Source organism: Notolabrus celidotus, chromosome 1, assembly GCF_009762535.1.
Source record: "Notolabrus celidotus isolate fNotCel1 chromosome 1, fNotCel1.pri, whole genome shotgun sequence".
Classification (NCBI taxonomy): domain Eukaryota; kingdom Metazoa; phylum Chordata; class Actinopteri; order Labriformes; family Labridae; genus Notolabrus; species Notolabrus celidotus.
Genome location: NC_048272.1, coordinates 22327039 through 22341391, shown reverse-complemented (window position 1 = coordinate 22341391; position 14353 = coordinate 22327039). Strand labels below are relative to the sequence as shown.

The 14353-nt window shown below is 42.5% G+C and overlaps 1 protein-coding gene and 1 long non-coding RNA gene across 2 annotated transcripts; both read left to right on the top strand.

Moving 5' to 3' along the window:
* Window positions 1-764: 764 nt before the first annotated feature.
* gmppb (GDP-mannose pyrophosphorylase B) lies at window positions 765-9841 on the top strand. The gene is given in 16 exon segments (XM_034691772.1): window positions 765-904; window positions 1787-1969; window positions 2059-2139; window positions 2434-2482; window positions 3179-3321; window positions 3591-3690; window positions 3693-3748; window positions 3863-3941; window positions 6896-6919; window positions 6922-6945; window positions 6948-7021; window positions 7116-7235; window positions 7237-7359; window positions 7427-7465; window positions 7467-7512; window positions 7515-9841. Coding segments are annotated over 15 exon segments (1290 nt in total). The 5' UTR covers window positions 765-904; window positions 1787-1840; the 3' UTR covers window positions 7718-9841.
* Window positions 9842-14074: 4233 nt separating this feature from the next.
* LOC117810089 lies at window positions 14075-14339 on the top strand. Its single transcript, XR_004630710.1, has 2 exons — window positions 14075-14158; window positions 14258-14339. It is a non-coding gene; the product is annotated as an uncharacterized LOC117810089 (long non-coding RNA).
* Window positions 14340-14353: the final 14 nt, after the last annotated feature.

Genomic DNA, 14353 nt, shown 5'->3' with positions numbered 1-14353 from the left:
GTATAGTCTGCAAAGGAGCTCAGCAAGGGAAGTGAAGGGAGTACATTATATATTGGTGAGAATGAAGGGGTGGGTGAACAAGTCAGGATATGCCCCTTTTTTTGCAGGTTTTGAGATAAAAGAAGTTCGCAGTTCCACATAGTGTCATGATTTACACAATATCGGTTGAAAACATGACCTTTTAGAAGTTACAAATTAGAGTGACGAGGATCATGATAACAAGTACATCAAAATGTTCCTGTGTGAAAGGAGCTGTTTTCAGTCCTTACAGCTGTGCCTTGCCTATTTCCATTTTCAGTGGTTATTCTTGCTATATGAGCCATAGTGCTACATAGTAAAATGTTGGTACCAAAAATCTAAATTCCTGTTTTAAAAATACACAAAGCACCATGAAAACTGCGCTGAGGTGAATTATCAAGGCTTTGAATTGACTCCCCTTGCTGTGCACTCTGTTCTTTACTGTTCCATATAATTTTTAGGTCTCTGTGTGTAAAGAATATCAATATTAAGGACAGACAAAACTGAATCTCTTCTCTCAGATTAGAGAAAGCACAAGTTTTTCATTCTTTCCTTTTTCCGATGCAAAACTCGTACATTGATTTTACTTAAGTAACCCTGAAACAGATTAAATAATATATATCAACCAAACAGTCTTTTTTAAGTTTACTAAAATGTTTTTAAAAAATCAAGAAAGAAATATCTCAATCAAGTGACTGAACTAAACCCAGCGTGCTTTTAATTTGACAATCCAGATCGGATGTTGATGACGCCCCCTATTTAACTTGACGTTTATCGGCTGGACCGGAAACCAAACAAGGAATCGGGATTTGAACGATCTTACGTGTCATTCCGAGAGTGTCAGATATTCAGAAATCCCCTGGAGCCCCTCTGGTGAAACTGATCTGTAAGTTTTATTCCTATTTATTAATTTCCACACAGTGAAAGCAGCTAGCCGTCAGCTTGTTGATACTTTCTGTACATACAGACAGGTGTAAAAGAGCTAGCTTTGCTAAAGTGAGTTAGCTACAATCACTGTCAGTTCATTGTGTCAGAGTTCAGAACATGAGCACACTTTGTTCTGTGTCTGTTTCTGTGCTTGTGACCTACAGTATAACCTCAAACATATTTTTCTTCATTCATAAATAATCTTAATTTCACGGTGGAGTAAGCAGATTAGCTGAGCTGCTGTTTTAGCTCCTGTTGATGTACCTTACCTGTGTTTACCTTCTCAGTGTCTGTGTTTTATCACCTGCTGTCTCATTGAAACTATATTAAACCTGAAATAATGCAAGTTTAATAACATGAGAGTAAAACCAGACCTCTCTCTGGACCTGAGATGACACCATGACTAACAGAGTAAGATCACTGCAGGTCATTGGACTGTTTACACAAACAGCTGAGTACTGGTCTCAGGTTTTCAGGACATTATAAAGCAGACATTTTTGAATGTCAAATCCATTCAAACTTCATTCCTCCTGAGTCCTCACATGTGTTCCTACCTGAGGTTTCACATTGACGTTCAGGTTAAACGAGCTCAGCAGCCTGTAAATCAGGCTTCTGACCCAAACAAAGGATGGAATCTGAGCAGCTGGAATATCTAAACACTATCTCTGTGAGGGCAGTGGTTCAGTTTCAACCTACAGCTATGGATGCATAGACAAACTGTGTTCACAGATTGTGGTTTCTGGAAGTTATTTTGGGTCCATGCAGTGACTTCCACTACAGAGTCATGTCTGTTTTTAATGCCTCCTCTCCTTTCACTCTCCTCTCTCCTCTCTCCCCTCAGACTGGTCACTGTCTTGTCATTGATGAACGGTAACGGTTGCTAACACCTGTTGGAATGAAGGCTCTGATCCTGGTAGGGGGGTACGGGACCCGACTGCGACCGCTCACCCTGAGCGTCCCCAAACCGCTGGTGGAGTTCTGCAACAAACCCATCCTGCTGCACCAGGTGGAGGCTCTGGTGAAGGTGAGGAAACGTAGCTTTGTGGTTTTGATCTCTAGACAGACGAATGAGTTCATTTTTAAGGTTTCTGTTGTGTGTGTTTGTGTACGCAGGCCGGGGTGAACCATGTTGTCCTGGCGGTGAGCTACATGTCAGAGCTGCTGGAAAGAGAGATGAGGATCCAGGAGGAGAGAGTATGTATGACAAGCTGTCACAGCAGTAACATTATGCACACACAGTAATGTTAAAACAGGACCACAGCATGTTTTTGTTTTCTTCACACAAACCCCAAAATATATACGATTACACAGAATAACAGAAATAAGGAGAGGTGATTAATATCTAAAACACAGATAGTATATTTTCTACCTACCCTCATTGATGTCATCTGAACATGGAGTATTCTTTGTAAATCTGAGAGGTTAAAGTTCTGCTTCCGCCCCTGTCTTAAGGAATCAGTAACCTGAATGTTTGTGTTTCATCCTCAGCTTGGGATTCAGATCTCTCTGTCACATGAGAAGGAGCCTCTGGGGACGGGTGAGCTTCTCCTCACAACAGACAAACACAGACACACCAGAAACTGTTATCTCTTCTGCATCAACAAAAACACATTTTAAAACTGTATTTCTTAAAACGTTTTTATTAGAATCAGCAAACACAGCACAGAACTACAATGCAGCCATTAGACTCAGAGGCAGATCTCATGCACAAATATTTCATGAAAAATTAAATAAAATAAAAAAAGTCTGTAGTCTGAAAGAGAAAAGTAAAAATACAATGAATTAATTAAAATGAATAAATAAAAACATACAAATAATTAAATAAAAATGAATGAATAGATACATACAAATACTAAATTAAAAAAATAAAGAAACATATACAAATAAATAGCTAAAAATGAATAAATTAATACATACAGATTAATAATAAAAAAGGAATACATGAATACTTATGAATAGATAAATACTAACATACAAATAAATAACTAATACTAATTAGAGTAATAATAATACTAGTACTAATAATACTAATACTAGAGTAATGACATGTCCCAGATGTGTTCTGTAAAACACTAGCACCACAAAAAAAGTACAATTTTAAACTCTACTAATCTGCAACCCTACAACATAGGACTTGTGTCCGTGTTTCCTGGGTCCAGCCTTGTGGTCCAGATTGTGTAGCTGCAGTGTCGTATCTTGACTGATTATGAAATTATGTTGTGTCTGTGTGCAGCCGGCCCCCTGGCGTTGGCTCGAGAGCTTCTGAATGTCGACAGCGAGCCGTTCTTTGTACTCAACTCAGACGTCATCTGTGATTTCCCCTTCAAGGACCTGATGCAGTTCCACCGCAACCACGGCAGGGAGGGAACCATCGTGGTGAGAGAGAGAGAGAGAGAGAGAGAGAGAGGAGAGAGAGAGAGTTTTTTTCTTCCTGAGTCTAAGTCTAAACTTATGGCAGCATAACTAAGAGCTGGTCCAAGCCTGAGCTAGCCCTACCTATGAGCTTTATCATATTATTACAGTGAACGTTTTTTCTGTGTAAAAAACTTTTGTTGTAGCATTTTAAAAACTCTATCAGCCAAACTTGACCATCAAAGAAACTGTAAAACTGCCAGCTGGATTAATCCTGCTGTGTGTGTGTGGAGGTAACTCGGGTAGAGGAGCCCTCTAAATACGGCGTGGTCGTGTTCGAGTCAGACAGTGGACGGATACATCGCTTCGTTGAAAAGCCGCAGGTCTTTGTCTCCACAAGATCAACGCCGGCATCTACATCTTCAATCCCAGCATGCTCAGCAGGATCCAGGTGAGTCTCTCACACACTAACACATGAACACACAAATGAACACAGCCTCAGTGTCTCTCCACATGTTGAAAGCTGTTCTGTCATTTATTGTTTGTTTGTCTGTTTTGTGAACAGCTGAGACCCACCTCCATCGAGAAGGAGATTTTTCCCGTCATGGCGGGGGAGGGACATCTGTACGCCATGGAGCTGCAGGGTAACTGATGTGACTACTAACACACCAACTTACAATAAACACTCTTCTTCATCAGTAAATAAGATGAAGAACTTGCTTAGCTTTTAGTAAAAGTCCAACACAAGGCTTTTCAGTCTTTAACACTTCAGTTCTGTTATGTATAAAGAAGCACAGCAGCAGCACGAAGATGATATTAATATTTATATTCTGGCGAGTTGACCTGTTTGCTTCACTCTGGCCTCGCAGCTCAAAGCCCTACCAGACGTAAGTGTTGGGTTTCTCTTTTCACCCGAGCTTGTGTAGTAACTCGTTTGTAGAGAAGCACCATGAATCAAACCAAACGTGGAGCAGAAGGTTTCCTCTGCTGCAGACTGCAGGCCGGTTTTCAAATGGTTCAGACTTGATGTGATTGGTGCATCTCTACATCCTCATCCCTCTCTCGGAGCGATCAGCTGTGTGTGAAGCAGTGACATCCTGTAGTTTGAACCCTCCTCCCCTCCCGTGTTTTTTTTTAAAGCGAGCAAAGTAGTGGCTTCTCTTCCTTTGGAAAACCTCACGAGTCTGTAGTGAAACATTCAGCATCTGGTCATGAATGGAAGCTTTTGAGTGGCCTGATTATCAGATCATGTGACTTTTTTATTTTAGACCGAGAACATGTTTTCATATAAATATGCTACGAGGTCACTTCACTCCTTTTCCTTTTCAACAGTAAAAGATACTCAGTTTCCATAATTAGCATAAATTTACTTTAGAACACAATAAATTAAATCAGTGTCATTTTTAAAAAAGCCGAAAAGCCAAATTGAGGTAGATTCATCAAAATATGATCAGCAACAGCCTGAATGTAATATAAAAACTATGGTACAGGGTTCGTACGGTCATGAAAAAACTGGAGAAAATGTAAAAAAAAAATTCAGGCCTGGAGAAGTTTTTGAAAAATAAATAAAAAATAAATAAAATACAAAATAAATACAAAATAAATTAAAAATAAAAAAGTTTTTTTGCAAGAGCTGGTCATAAATTCTAGTGATGATACATGGGGTTAATTCTGACATGGATCTCTTTTTTACATCAACAAGTCAGAGAATGTGTGGTCATGAAAAGTTACCCTAAAGTTTTAGAAAAGTCCTGAAAATGTATTGGTAATTGAAAATATAAAATGCAGGTTGTCATGATTTGTGCATGAGCAGGAAACAAGTAATGACTGCCCAGAGGAAAATTTACTGCTCAAGGCTTTCTCTTCTAAGTCTTGGGAGACAAAATTGAGATTCTCACTTCAGCCTCATTCAAGTTTCAAATTGTTCTCATTCGTTTCTCGTTAGTTTCTCCTAAGATTCACTAGGATAAATTGAGACCATGACATGAGTCTTAAACGAGAGATCTCATTAATGGCTTATTTTCTTTTCTTTTTTTAAATATATTTTTTGGCCTTTTTGCCTTTATTTGAGAGGACAGCTGAAGAGAGACAGGAAATGTGGGGAGTAGTGAGCGGGTGACGACATGCAGGAAATGGTCGACTGGCTTGGAATCGAACCCGCGACCCCACGACAAGAACTGTAGCCTCTGTATGTGGGGCGCTTAGACCGCTAGGCCACCAGCGTCCAACAGAATCGCCCCTTTAATTGTAATAATCTTGCTAAATCTGGTCAGCCCTTTTCTGGCCCATATTTTAAATAAATTGTCTGTCATACCTGGTATGAAATCTCTATCTTTTGCAATTTCTCTCAAATTCATAAATCTTTGTGAAGTTTTGTTCCAAACAGACTTGTAAAGGAATGACATATTGTGAAGTCAAAGAAGAGATCATTTGACATCAAAATAGCTGATCTTTCAAGTGGTTCAAATGTTTTAATGAGAATTGTAAGTTTGTGAACAATTGCATTGAATATTAATTTTGCACGGCACTATAAATGATCATGAAAGATGAGCTCAGGCTCTTTCTTTGCTCCATCTGAGCTCAACTTGAGACACAAAAACTGAGTCTGACAAAAAAAAATGGATGAGGTTTGATTGAGACCATTTGAGAGAGCTCCCTGATTTCTCCACCTGAGCTCAAAGGAGTCACAACACTTGAGAAATACCTGAGAATTATTTCAGATTTTGACGAGATCTCCTTTTGAACTGAAAGGGAGACTAAGCTGAGACTTTTTTGAAACCTTTTTTTCTGAAGGCAAGAATGAGAAACAGGAGACATAAGCTATAGTCTCATTTTGCTTTCAAACAGATCTCATTGTTCAATGAAATCAATGAAACACTTTTGAGATCTCCTCTCTAAAATTATGTCCTATGGGTGTGCATGTTAGCGGTAATGTAGCGTCCCTTTTTAGGCACTATTTTCTATTCAAATCAAATGTGATTTAGCGTTTCCAGCGCTCTCAGTTGAAACAGTTCAACTTTTAGAACACCGCGGCACTCATCGATGTAACTTCTTGATCACCGACCAATCAGAATCAAGAAGGGACGGGACTTCTGATATCAACTTTGTAAAAAACAATGGCGGGGGTCCTACGTAGGAGAAAGTTATCACAGTTGTTTTTTCAAGGTACAATTTCCGAGTCTAGATCTGCTGCTAATGCAATGACACGATTTATATCACAGTTTTTACATTTTAATGTTGAAATGTCGTTGAATGAAAGCAAGTATGAAGCATACAGAGAATATTAAAACAGACCTTACGGAAGCGGAAGTGCCGCTAGACTACTTTCGTAACGTAGCAACATTAACGTTGGTGAGAAGCGCTCTGATATTGAGGCACAAAAAAAACCGCCTTAGTTTAGTGGACACGGCCTCTGACTTCTCGTGGTTTGCTGATCATGTGACCTCAGTTGTCAGTCAGAAGGAAGCTTTTTAAAGTTTGGTGTCCTTGTTTCTGTGTGTAGTAACTAACTCCTCTCACTGTCTGCATCTCTGCATGCTGTCTGTCTGTCTGTCTGTCTGTCTGTCTGTCTGTCTGTCTGTCTGCTGTCCCTCTGCAGGGTTCTGGATGGACATCGGTCAGCCTAAGACTTCCTGACGGGGATGTGTATGTACTTCAGTCCGTACGGCAGCACACTCCTGAGAGGCTACGCACAGGGCCCGGTTTTCTCGGGAACGTTCTCGTGGTGAGTTAAGCTCGACGGCGATGATGATGTGTCAAATGACGACTTGTACCGTCTGATTCTGAGTCTGACTCTCTGTCCTCCCCCCCCTCGACAGGACCCGACAGCACTGATTGGAGAGAACTGCACCATCGGTCCGAATGTCACGATCGGTGCAGGCGTGGTGGTGGAGGACGGGGTGAGGATAAAACGCTGCACCGTGCTGAAAGGAGCGCGGGGTTCGATCGCACTCTTGGCTGGAGAGCTGCATCGTCGGGTGGAGCTCCTCTGTCGGACAATGGGAGTGAGTGAAAGAGGGACCACCTGTGAAACCAAAATACCCCCTGCAATGGGGGCTGACAGTTATGTAATTTAGAGTCTGGGCTCTGTGCATGATGATGACTCGTCTCCTGCTCTCTTTGTTCTCAGGTGCGGATGGAGAATGTGACGGTGTTGGGGGAGGACGTGGATCGTGAACGACGAGCTCTATCTAAACGGTGCCAACGTCCTGCCTCATAATCCATCAGCGAGTCCGTCCCAGAGCCTCGGATCTCATGTAGCATGCGGTGGAGGAGAGAAGCACCCAGCGCCTTCTTTTTAAACGAACTCAACAGAACACCCAAATTGTGCCACAGAGAGGAGGAAGAGGAAGAAGAGGAGGAAGGGCAAACAGATGGGTGGAGTGCAGGAAAGCAGGAGGAGACATTTATTTTCCTTTAGTTCTTAATTTGGACTCGTTTTTTGCCCTGCTTGGCTGCATCTTTCATCAATGAGCAAACATCAAACGCTAATATCTTGAATGTGGCAGACAGAAAATGTCATGCTGTGAACACTGCTTTAATTAAAAAAAGGTGAGGGAGGGGGCTGATGTACGTGGGATGGGTGTCCGTCAGCGGTGGAGGGACTAATGTGAAGTGGATTCAGAGGGTGGCAGGATTAGAGGACGTAGTTTGACTCACTGTGCTTGCATCTCTTAGACAGTTACAGAGTGTTAAGATGAAGCATTCGAATTATCTGACACGTTTATGGGACTGACATGGACGAACAGAGAAAAGCTGCATTCAAAGATGCATCGATTGGCCCTCTATGGGTCAGCCAGAGCGAGCTGTAGACAACTCATAGCATAGAAAGCTGCTAATGCTTGCTTCTTCGCTCATGCAGCAGACTCAGAGGAACATGCTCATGTATATCCATCTGATGAATGTAGCGTTATCATTGTTATAAGAATACTAATAAGTAAGGCTTTAATCCGTCATAGAGAGCGTGCTGAGTACGTCTTCATGCCTTCAAGAGTTTTCTCTTCTTTGTTTTGTCTTGATAAATGTGCACTTCCACGCCAAAACCAGTCTGCAAAAAGTGAACAAAATGTAGCATGCTTTTTACAACAAACAAATCTGGACATGTGCTGCCTCTCCAACCGCTCAAATGAAGGGATAGGTGAGCCCAGCCTGCTGTGGTAGAAGTGGGGTGTGCAGGTCTGATCAAACCCCTCCTCAGTCTTTCACCAGAATAAATCTGGGTTTATTCAAAGCCCAAGATGTGAAGTAGAAAACAAACCTGAACATGATTACAGCCAATCAGCAACAGGTAGCAACAGGTTGTACACTCTCCATGAATACAGACAAAAAAGGACAACATTCCATTGTGTCGGATGTGTTCTAGCTTTGGTTTTATGTAAGTTTGCAGAGTGAAAAGAGATTCATGAACCAAACTGCTGTTACAGAACCACATATGTGGCTTATTATATATCTCTTCCTGCAGAAATCTGTACATCTGTCAGATGAAATCTGGTTGCCTCAGCTTAATTCTTATATTGTAAGTTGCTTTAAACAACGATGAGAGGTGCAGGACCTTTACACTCTCATCCTCAGACTACAGGATAGGATAGATCTTACTCTCTTTCACATCCAAACAGCAGTGCTACTTCATGATCGCGCCAAAGATTACTCTCCCTACTGATGTTCGTCTCTTATAAGATCCTACATAGAAATGTAGAATGTGTTGGTGGATCTGGACTTCAGTAAGAGAAGTCTTCTGGTGTTAGTATTGACCAATCAGGTATCAGCAGGTTTGATGTATGCAGGAAAAGGAAGAACACACACAACACACTGCAAAGACATCCCAGCATCCATCAGCAGTAATCTGAAGATGATTTATTTCTCTTTATAAACAGTTTCTGCATGCAAGTGCAGCCAACAATCCTTTCAAGGGGTGGCCACAAATCTGCTCCATGCAGTTGTTCAGATTTCCTGATTTGATGGATCAGAAACAATGGATCCGAACCTGACAAAGCTCGACTTTAATTTTGGGCTGAGCATCAGAAGGAGCAGTGAAAGGACATTAAATATCAATAAACTCTCTATAGAAGTACATACTCCACATTTCCAACCAACACATGCCTCATATCGTATAAAAATGTGAAGACCTCTACAGCAGAAGGCATCTGAAATGAGTCATCTTTGATAATTTTTTCATCTCAGTTGTTTAACTTCAAATGTTTCTCTACATTTGACTTATTGTTACTGACCAGGAAAACACATGCAGCAAGTGAAACTGTCCTCTGAAACAATGAAGCGTCTGTATGTTATTATGCAGTAAGTGATCACCACTAATCAACTCTCTGAACATGTTGAAGCTGAATCAAGTGAAATCTTGTAATGAAGTCTTTTTTAAAGAGAATAATATCTACTGACCACATTCACCTCTCGTCTTGTGTCTTTTACTTTGTCATTATGTATAAGATCATGTACAGTGAGCAGGTTGCTGTGCAAAATTGAAATAGTCCTCAACAGTAGCCTGCTCAGACTGTTACAAATATCATTAAATGTATCATTTTCATTCACAGTAATGTCAATGCATCATCAATTTTCCATTGGCATCCATAACAGATGCAAAAAATAACAGCAGCACCTGTACAAGGTACCTCTCGTAACAATAACAATAACACGTAATAATAAAAATAACAGTGATGGTAATAATAATGATGAAAGATAAAATAACAGTAATAATAATAATAATGATGAAAAGATAAAATAACAGTAATAATAATAATAATAATGAAAATAATAATAAAACAACAAATAATAATGATCATAACAACAAAAATCATAATAGTAATATTAATAATAATAATATTAACAATAGCAATGATTGTTAAATCACAAGTCTCCACTCTACCTGACCTAATTCACCAGGCCACACCTGATCACCTAAGCCACGCCCCCTCTCCTTTTTTGTCCCCTTTTTGTTTGATAGTACAAATCATCCACATCTGAACTCAGTCCTTTGTCTGCACTGAGCTGATCCTTTCTGTTAAGAAATAAACCTTTGTAACCTGCCCTGGACCCCGGCGTGTTTGACTTCACACCACACATTGTTCAGTGAACCAGCATCAGGATCAAAACAGACTTTTTACATGGTCCTTCGAGCCGGAGTGAGCATTGATGCTGGACAATGGATCCAAATGCAGGTTTTCAAGAGGATGAGTCTCAGAGCAGAAGGCCACAGCGAGAACGGGTACCTCCGAGGTATCTGCAGGACTACCAAACTGAACTTATGGCCAGCCAACTAGGCATCAAGAGACTCTGCAGATCCAGAGCCGTTTTACTGAGGCAGGAATTGGCACAGTTAAGGAGTAGTAAAGCAAATTGACGGACAGAGTCGAACAGGTATGAACAATGGCACTCTGAAGCAGATCAGGATGAAGACTGTGTACCCAGCCCCACATGCCCAGTATGAAAGTAACCCACCATTGAAAACTCACACAGAGAACCAGTGTGAAAAGTCCCGATCCGAACCAAACCTGACTGAACCAGTATCTGCTTTGAATCCTGGAAAAATCTCCCAGTCCAGCCCAAACCTTATTTCCCTGGATTCACGGGCCCATCCCCCCTATGCAGAATGTGAGCATAAACGGCCTACCTCAGTCCCTGTGAAAGACTTCAGTTCAGAGTTGCAGCGTCAGGCACCATCTCCATCACCTCCAGTTGCAATCTGTTCACACGACGTCAAACCCAGCACCTGCCTCACACTGGCCCCAGTAAGCCTCATCAGGATCCACCTATGTACCTTTAAGCTCAGTTCAGCCCTCACAGATTACTACCTGTCCCATTCCTGTATTCCAACCCAACCTTTTCTGCACCAGTACACATACCAACGCATGTACCACCGGCCTCCTCATCGCATGCTTCTTCCTATATGATGTACCCCCCCAGTGCTATCCAATGGTGGCTAGCACAGCAGCAGCAACCTACGGCCCTCACAGTCAGCTCCCTCTGCTCAAGAAGCTCGCCTCCCAGCCTATGCAATGCAACCTCCTCAGTCAACCTCCTCACCTCCCTACCCCTCAGACCCAGTCAGCCTATTCACAGCCATCATCCTACCATCCCAACACGGCAGCTATACACCAGTCTCACCATTACTTCTCTGCCTTCACAGCACATCAACCCCACTTTTCTGTACTCCAGTACCCTTCAGTTTCATATGCTCCACAGCCCTCTGGAACCCCTCCAAATCCAGACTTCTCTCTACCTGTATCCCAGTGCAGCAAATCCCAAACGCTAGATTTCCATCACGCATTGAGGACCCTCATTCCCATATTTCACCCACAGTGACCCTCATGAATTTGTAATGTTAAAGATGGCTTTCACCAACCTTCTCCCAGCAGACGAACCTGAGCTGTACAAATATCCATCCTACTGGACCATCTACGCCTCCCATCTGCCCGTATATTGGCACTATCCTATGCCCATGACCGACAGCCCTTCACTATGGCGCGAGCAGCCCTAGAGCGCCAATATGGTCAACCTCACCACAACTAGCCCTGAAAGAAATACAGTGTATTTTAAACCTCCCTAGAGTAGGCCGAGGAGATGCAGAAGGGTTTCAAGCCTTTGCAGTTAGAGTGAGATCCTTAGTGGGCATGCTACAATCGCTGAACTCACCGGAAGGAGCTGCAGAACACGCCTGTTCTTCACATGTTCAGCGATTGTTGGGTAAACTCCCAGTGGATTTAGTGGCTAATTATGCCAGACATGCCCGTTCAACCTCCCCTTTCGTTCATTATAGCCTGGTTGCCTTTTCTGCATGGTTGAGGGAGAAGCAGAATGTCAGGCAGCCATAAACTCAGACCAACAGTCTTCAACTTGATGTACCCCCGGTTCAAAGAAGAGGAACCAGCCCCCAGATACAGGCCTCAAACTACCACCATTCTCCATGGAGCCTGAACGTGTATTGCCACATGCACGCACTGTACCTGGATATCAGCGACAACTTCAAACAAGTATCCATGTACATACTGTAATTCCACCTCCCACTACCTGACCAACTGTGACAGTTTTAAAGGACTTAAGCACCGATAAAGTCATGAAATGGTTAAATGATCACAGAAGATGCTGGAGATGGCGGCAGAAACCACAGAGCAGTAGATTGTACACTAAGAAAAACCTTGCCCTAAATGTAATGGCCAGCACCTAGGCATATTCCATGATGTTAATAAAGCCCAAACAGCATCCAGAGTTCTTTACCTAAACCCACAAAGCATGTCCACCCAAGTACTACTGAAAGTGTGAAAGTAAGGACTCATCAACAAGAACAGATCTTCGACACCTTACGCCATCTTAGACGATGGCTCAGAACGTACCATGCTGTTGCCAGATGCTGCAGAGTATCTTGGTCTTAGAGGGGAGCCAGAGAAACTGGAGCACAGTCAGACAGCAGACAGAGACACTGAATGGTAGGACTGTGAACTGAAGCTCTCTGCTGCCTCCTGCCCTGAGAGGAAGTTCTCAATGGACAGTGTTTTTCACCTCTGACAACATCACATTCGTCGAGCAAAGCTATCCAGTTGACAAACTAAAACAGCGTTACCAACATCTGCAAGGCCTGCCATTAACCCCTTTCTCAAAGGTTCAACCACACATCCTCATAGGATCTGACAACCCATTCCTCATTACACCCATAGAAAGAGTCCATCACGGTCCAAAGGGAGCACCAGCAGCAGTGAAGACGAGGCTTGGATGGGTCCTACAGGGGCCTACTTATCTTGGTGAGGTCTCAGAACCTACCCAATGTCTGTTTACCTTACAAGCCAGCCCCTACACTGAGCTGAAACAATATGTACAAAAGTTGTGGCAAGTTGACACCCTTCCCTTCAGGAATGAAAAGTTAATCACTAGATCGAAACAAGATGAGGAGGCAATCAACCTTTTAAATGCAAAGACCACAAGATTGCACATGATGGAGCTGAACGCTATGCTACTCCTCTGTTAAGGAAGAAAGCTGCCCCTGAACTCAAAGCTCCATATGAATCAGTAATGCCCCTTCTCCGACGATCGGAGCGAAAAAGTCAATGGCCTGCCTGCCCTGCCCATGCTATAGACACAGCTACAGAGCAACAAAAAACCCTTGTTTTGCGGCCTCACACAACCTGCCTAAGCCCCTCAACCTGCCTGATTCAAATGGATATGCCACCTGGACAGACCTGGTAAATGCAACATGTAAATCAATGCAAGACTTACCCTGTCGCCTGATTTCTGACCCCCAGGACTTACCAAGAACCAAGGCGGAAGCTGCATTGATTTCTCAAGCTCAGTCTGAGAGTTTCCCAGAAGGAATCTTTAACTCTGAACCAATCGGATATGCATCATCAGACATAGCAGATCCTGACCCCATAACACCAAACCTCCTTCTCACGGGGCGGCAAGACCCTTCCCTTCCGCGGGCTGTTTATGCAGATACAAATATGATTGGAAGGCGAAGATGGAGACACAGACAAATCCTGGCTGATCGGTTTTTGGTACGCCTTCATCAGACAGTACCTTAGGTCACTTCTAAGGAAAAGAAGTTTGTTAGACCAGTGCCCGACTGGTCATACTCTCAACAGCTGAGTTAGACCCCAAAGACTGACTTTTTGATTTATTGAATTCAAATGTACCCATTTGAAGGGGCAGCTGTTAAATCACAAGTCTCCACTCTACCTGACTGTTAATTCACCAGGCCACACCTGATCACCTAAGCCACGCCCCCTACACTATAAAACCCTGCACCCAGCCTTTGTTCCTCCTTCTCCCTCCAAACCTGCCATGTGCCAGTGACTCCTTTTGTTGAAATGTTTGTACCATGTGGTTTTGAACTATTACCTGGAGTGGATGCATTACTGATGTAAGTAACGCCTTATTTCTATATTATCTTTATCAGTATTATGCAACATTGTTTATTTAGATATTTAATATCTCCTTTTTGTCCCTTTTTGTTTGATAGTACAAATCATCCACATCCGAACTCAGTCCTTTGTCTGCACTGAGCTGATCCTTTCTGTTGAGAAATAAACCTTTGTAACCTGCCCTGGACCCGGCG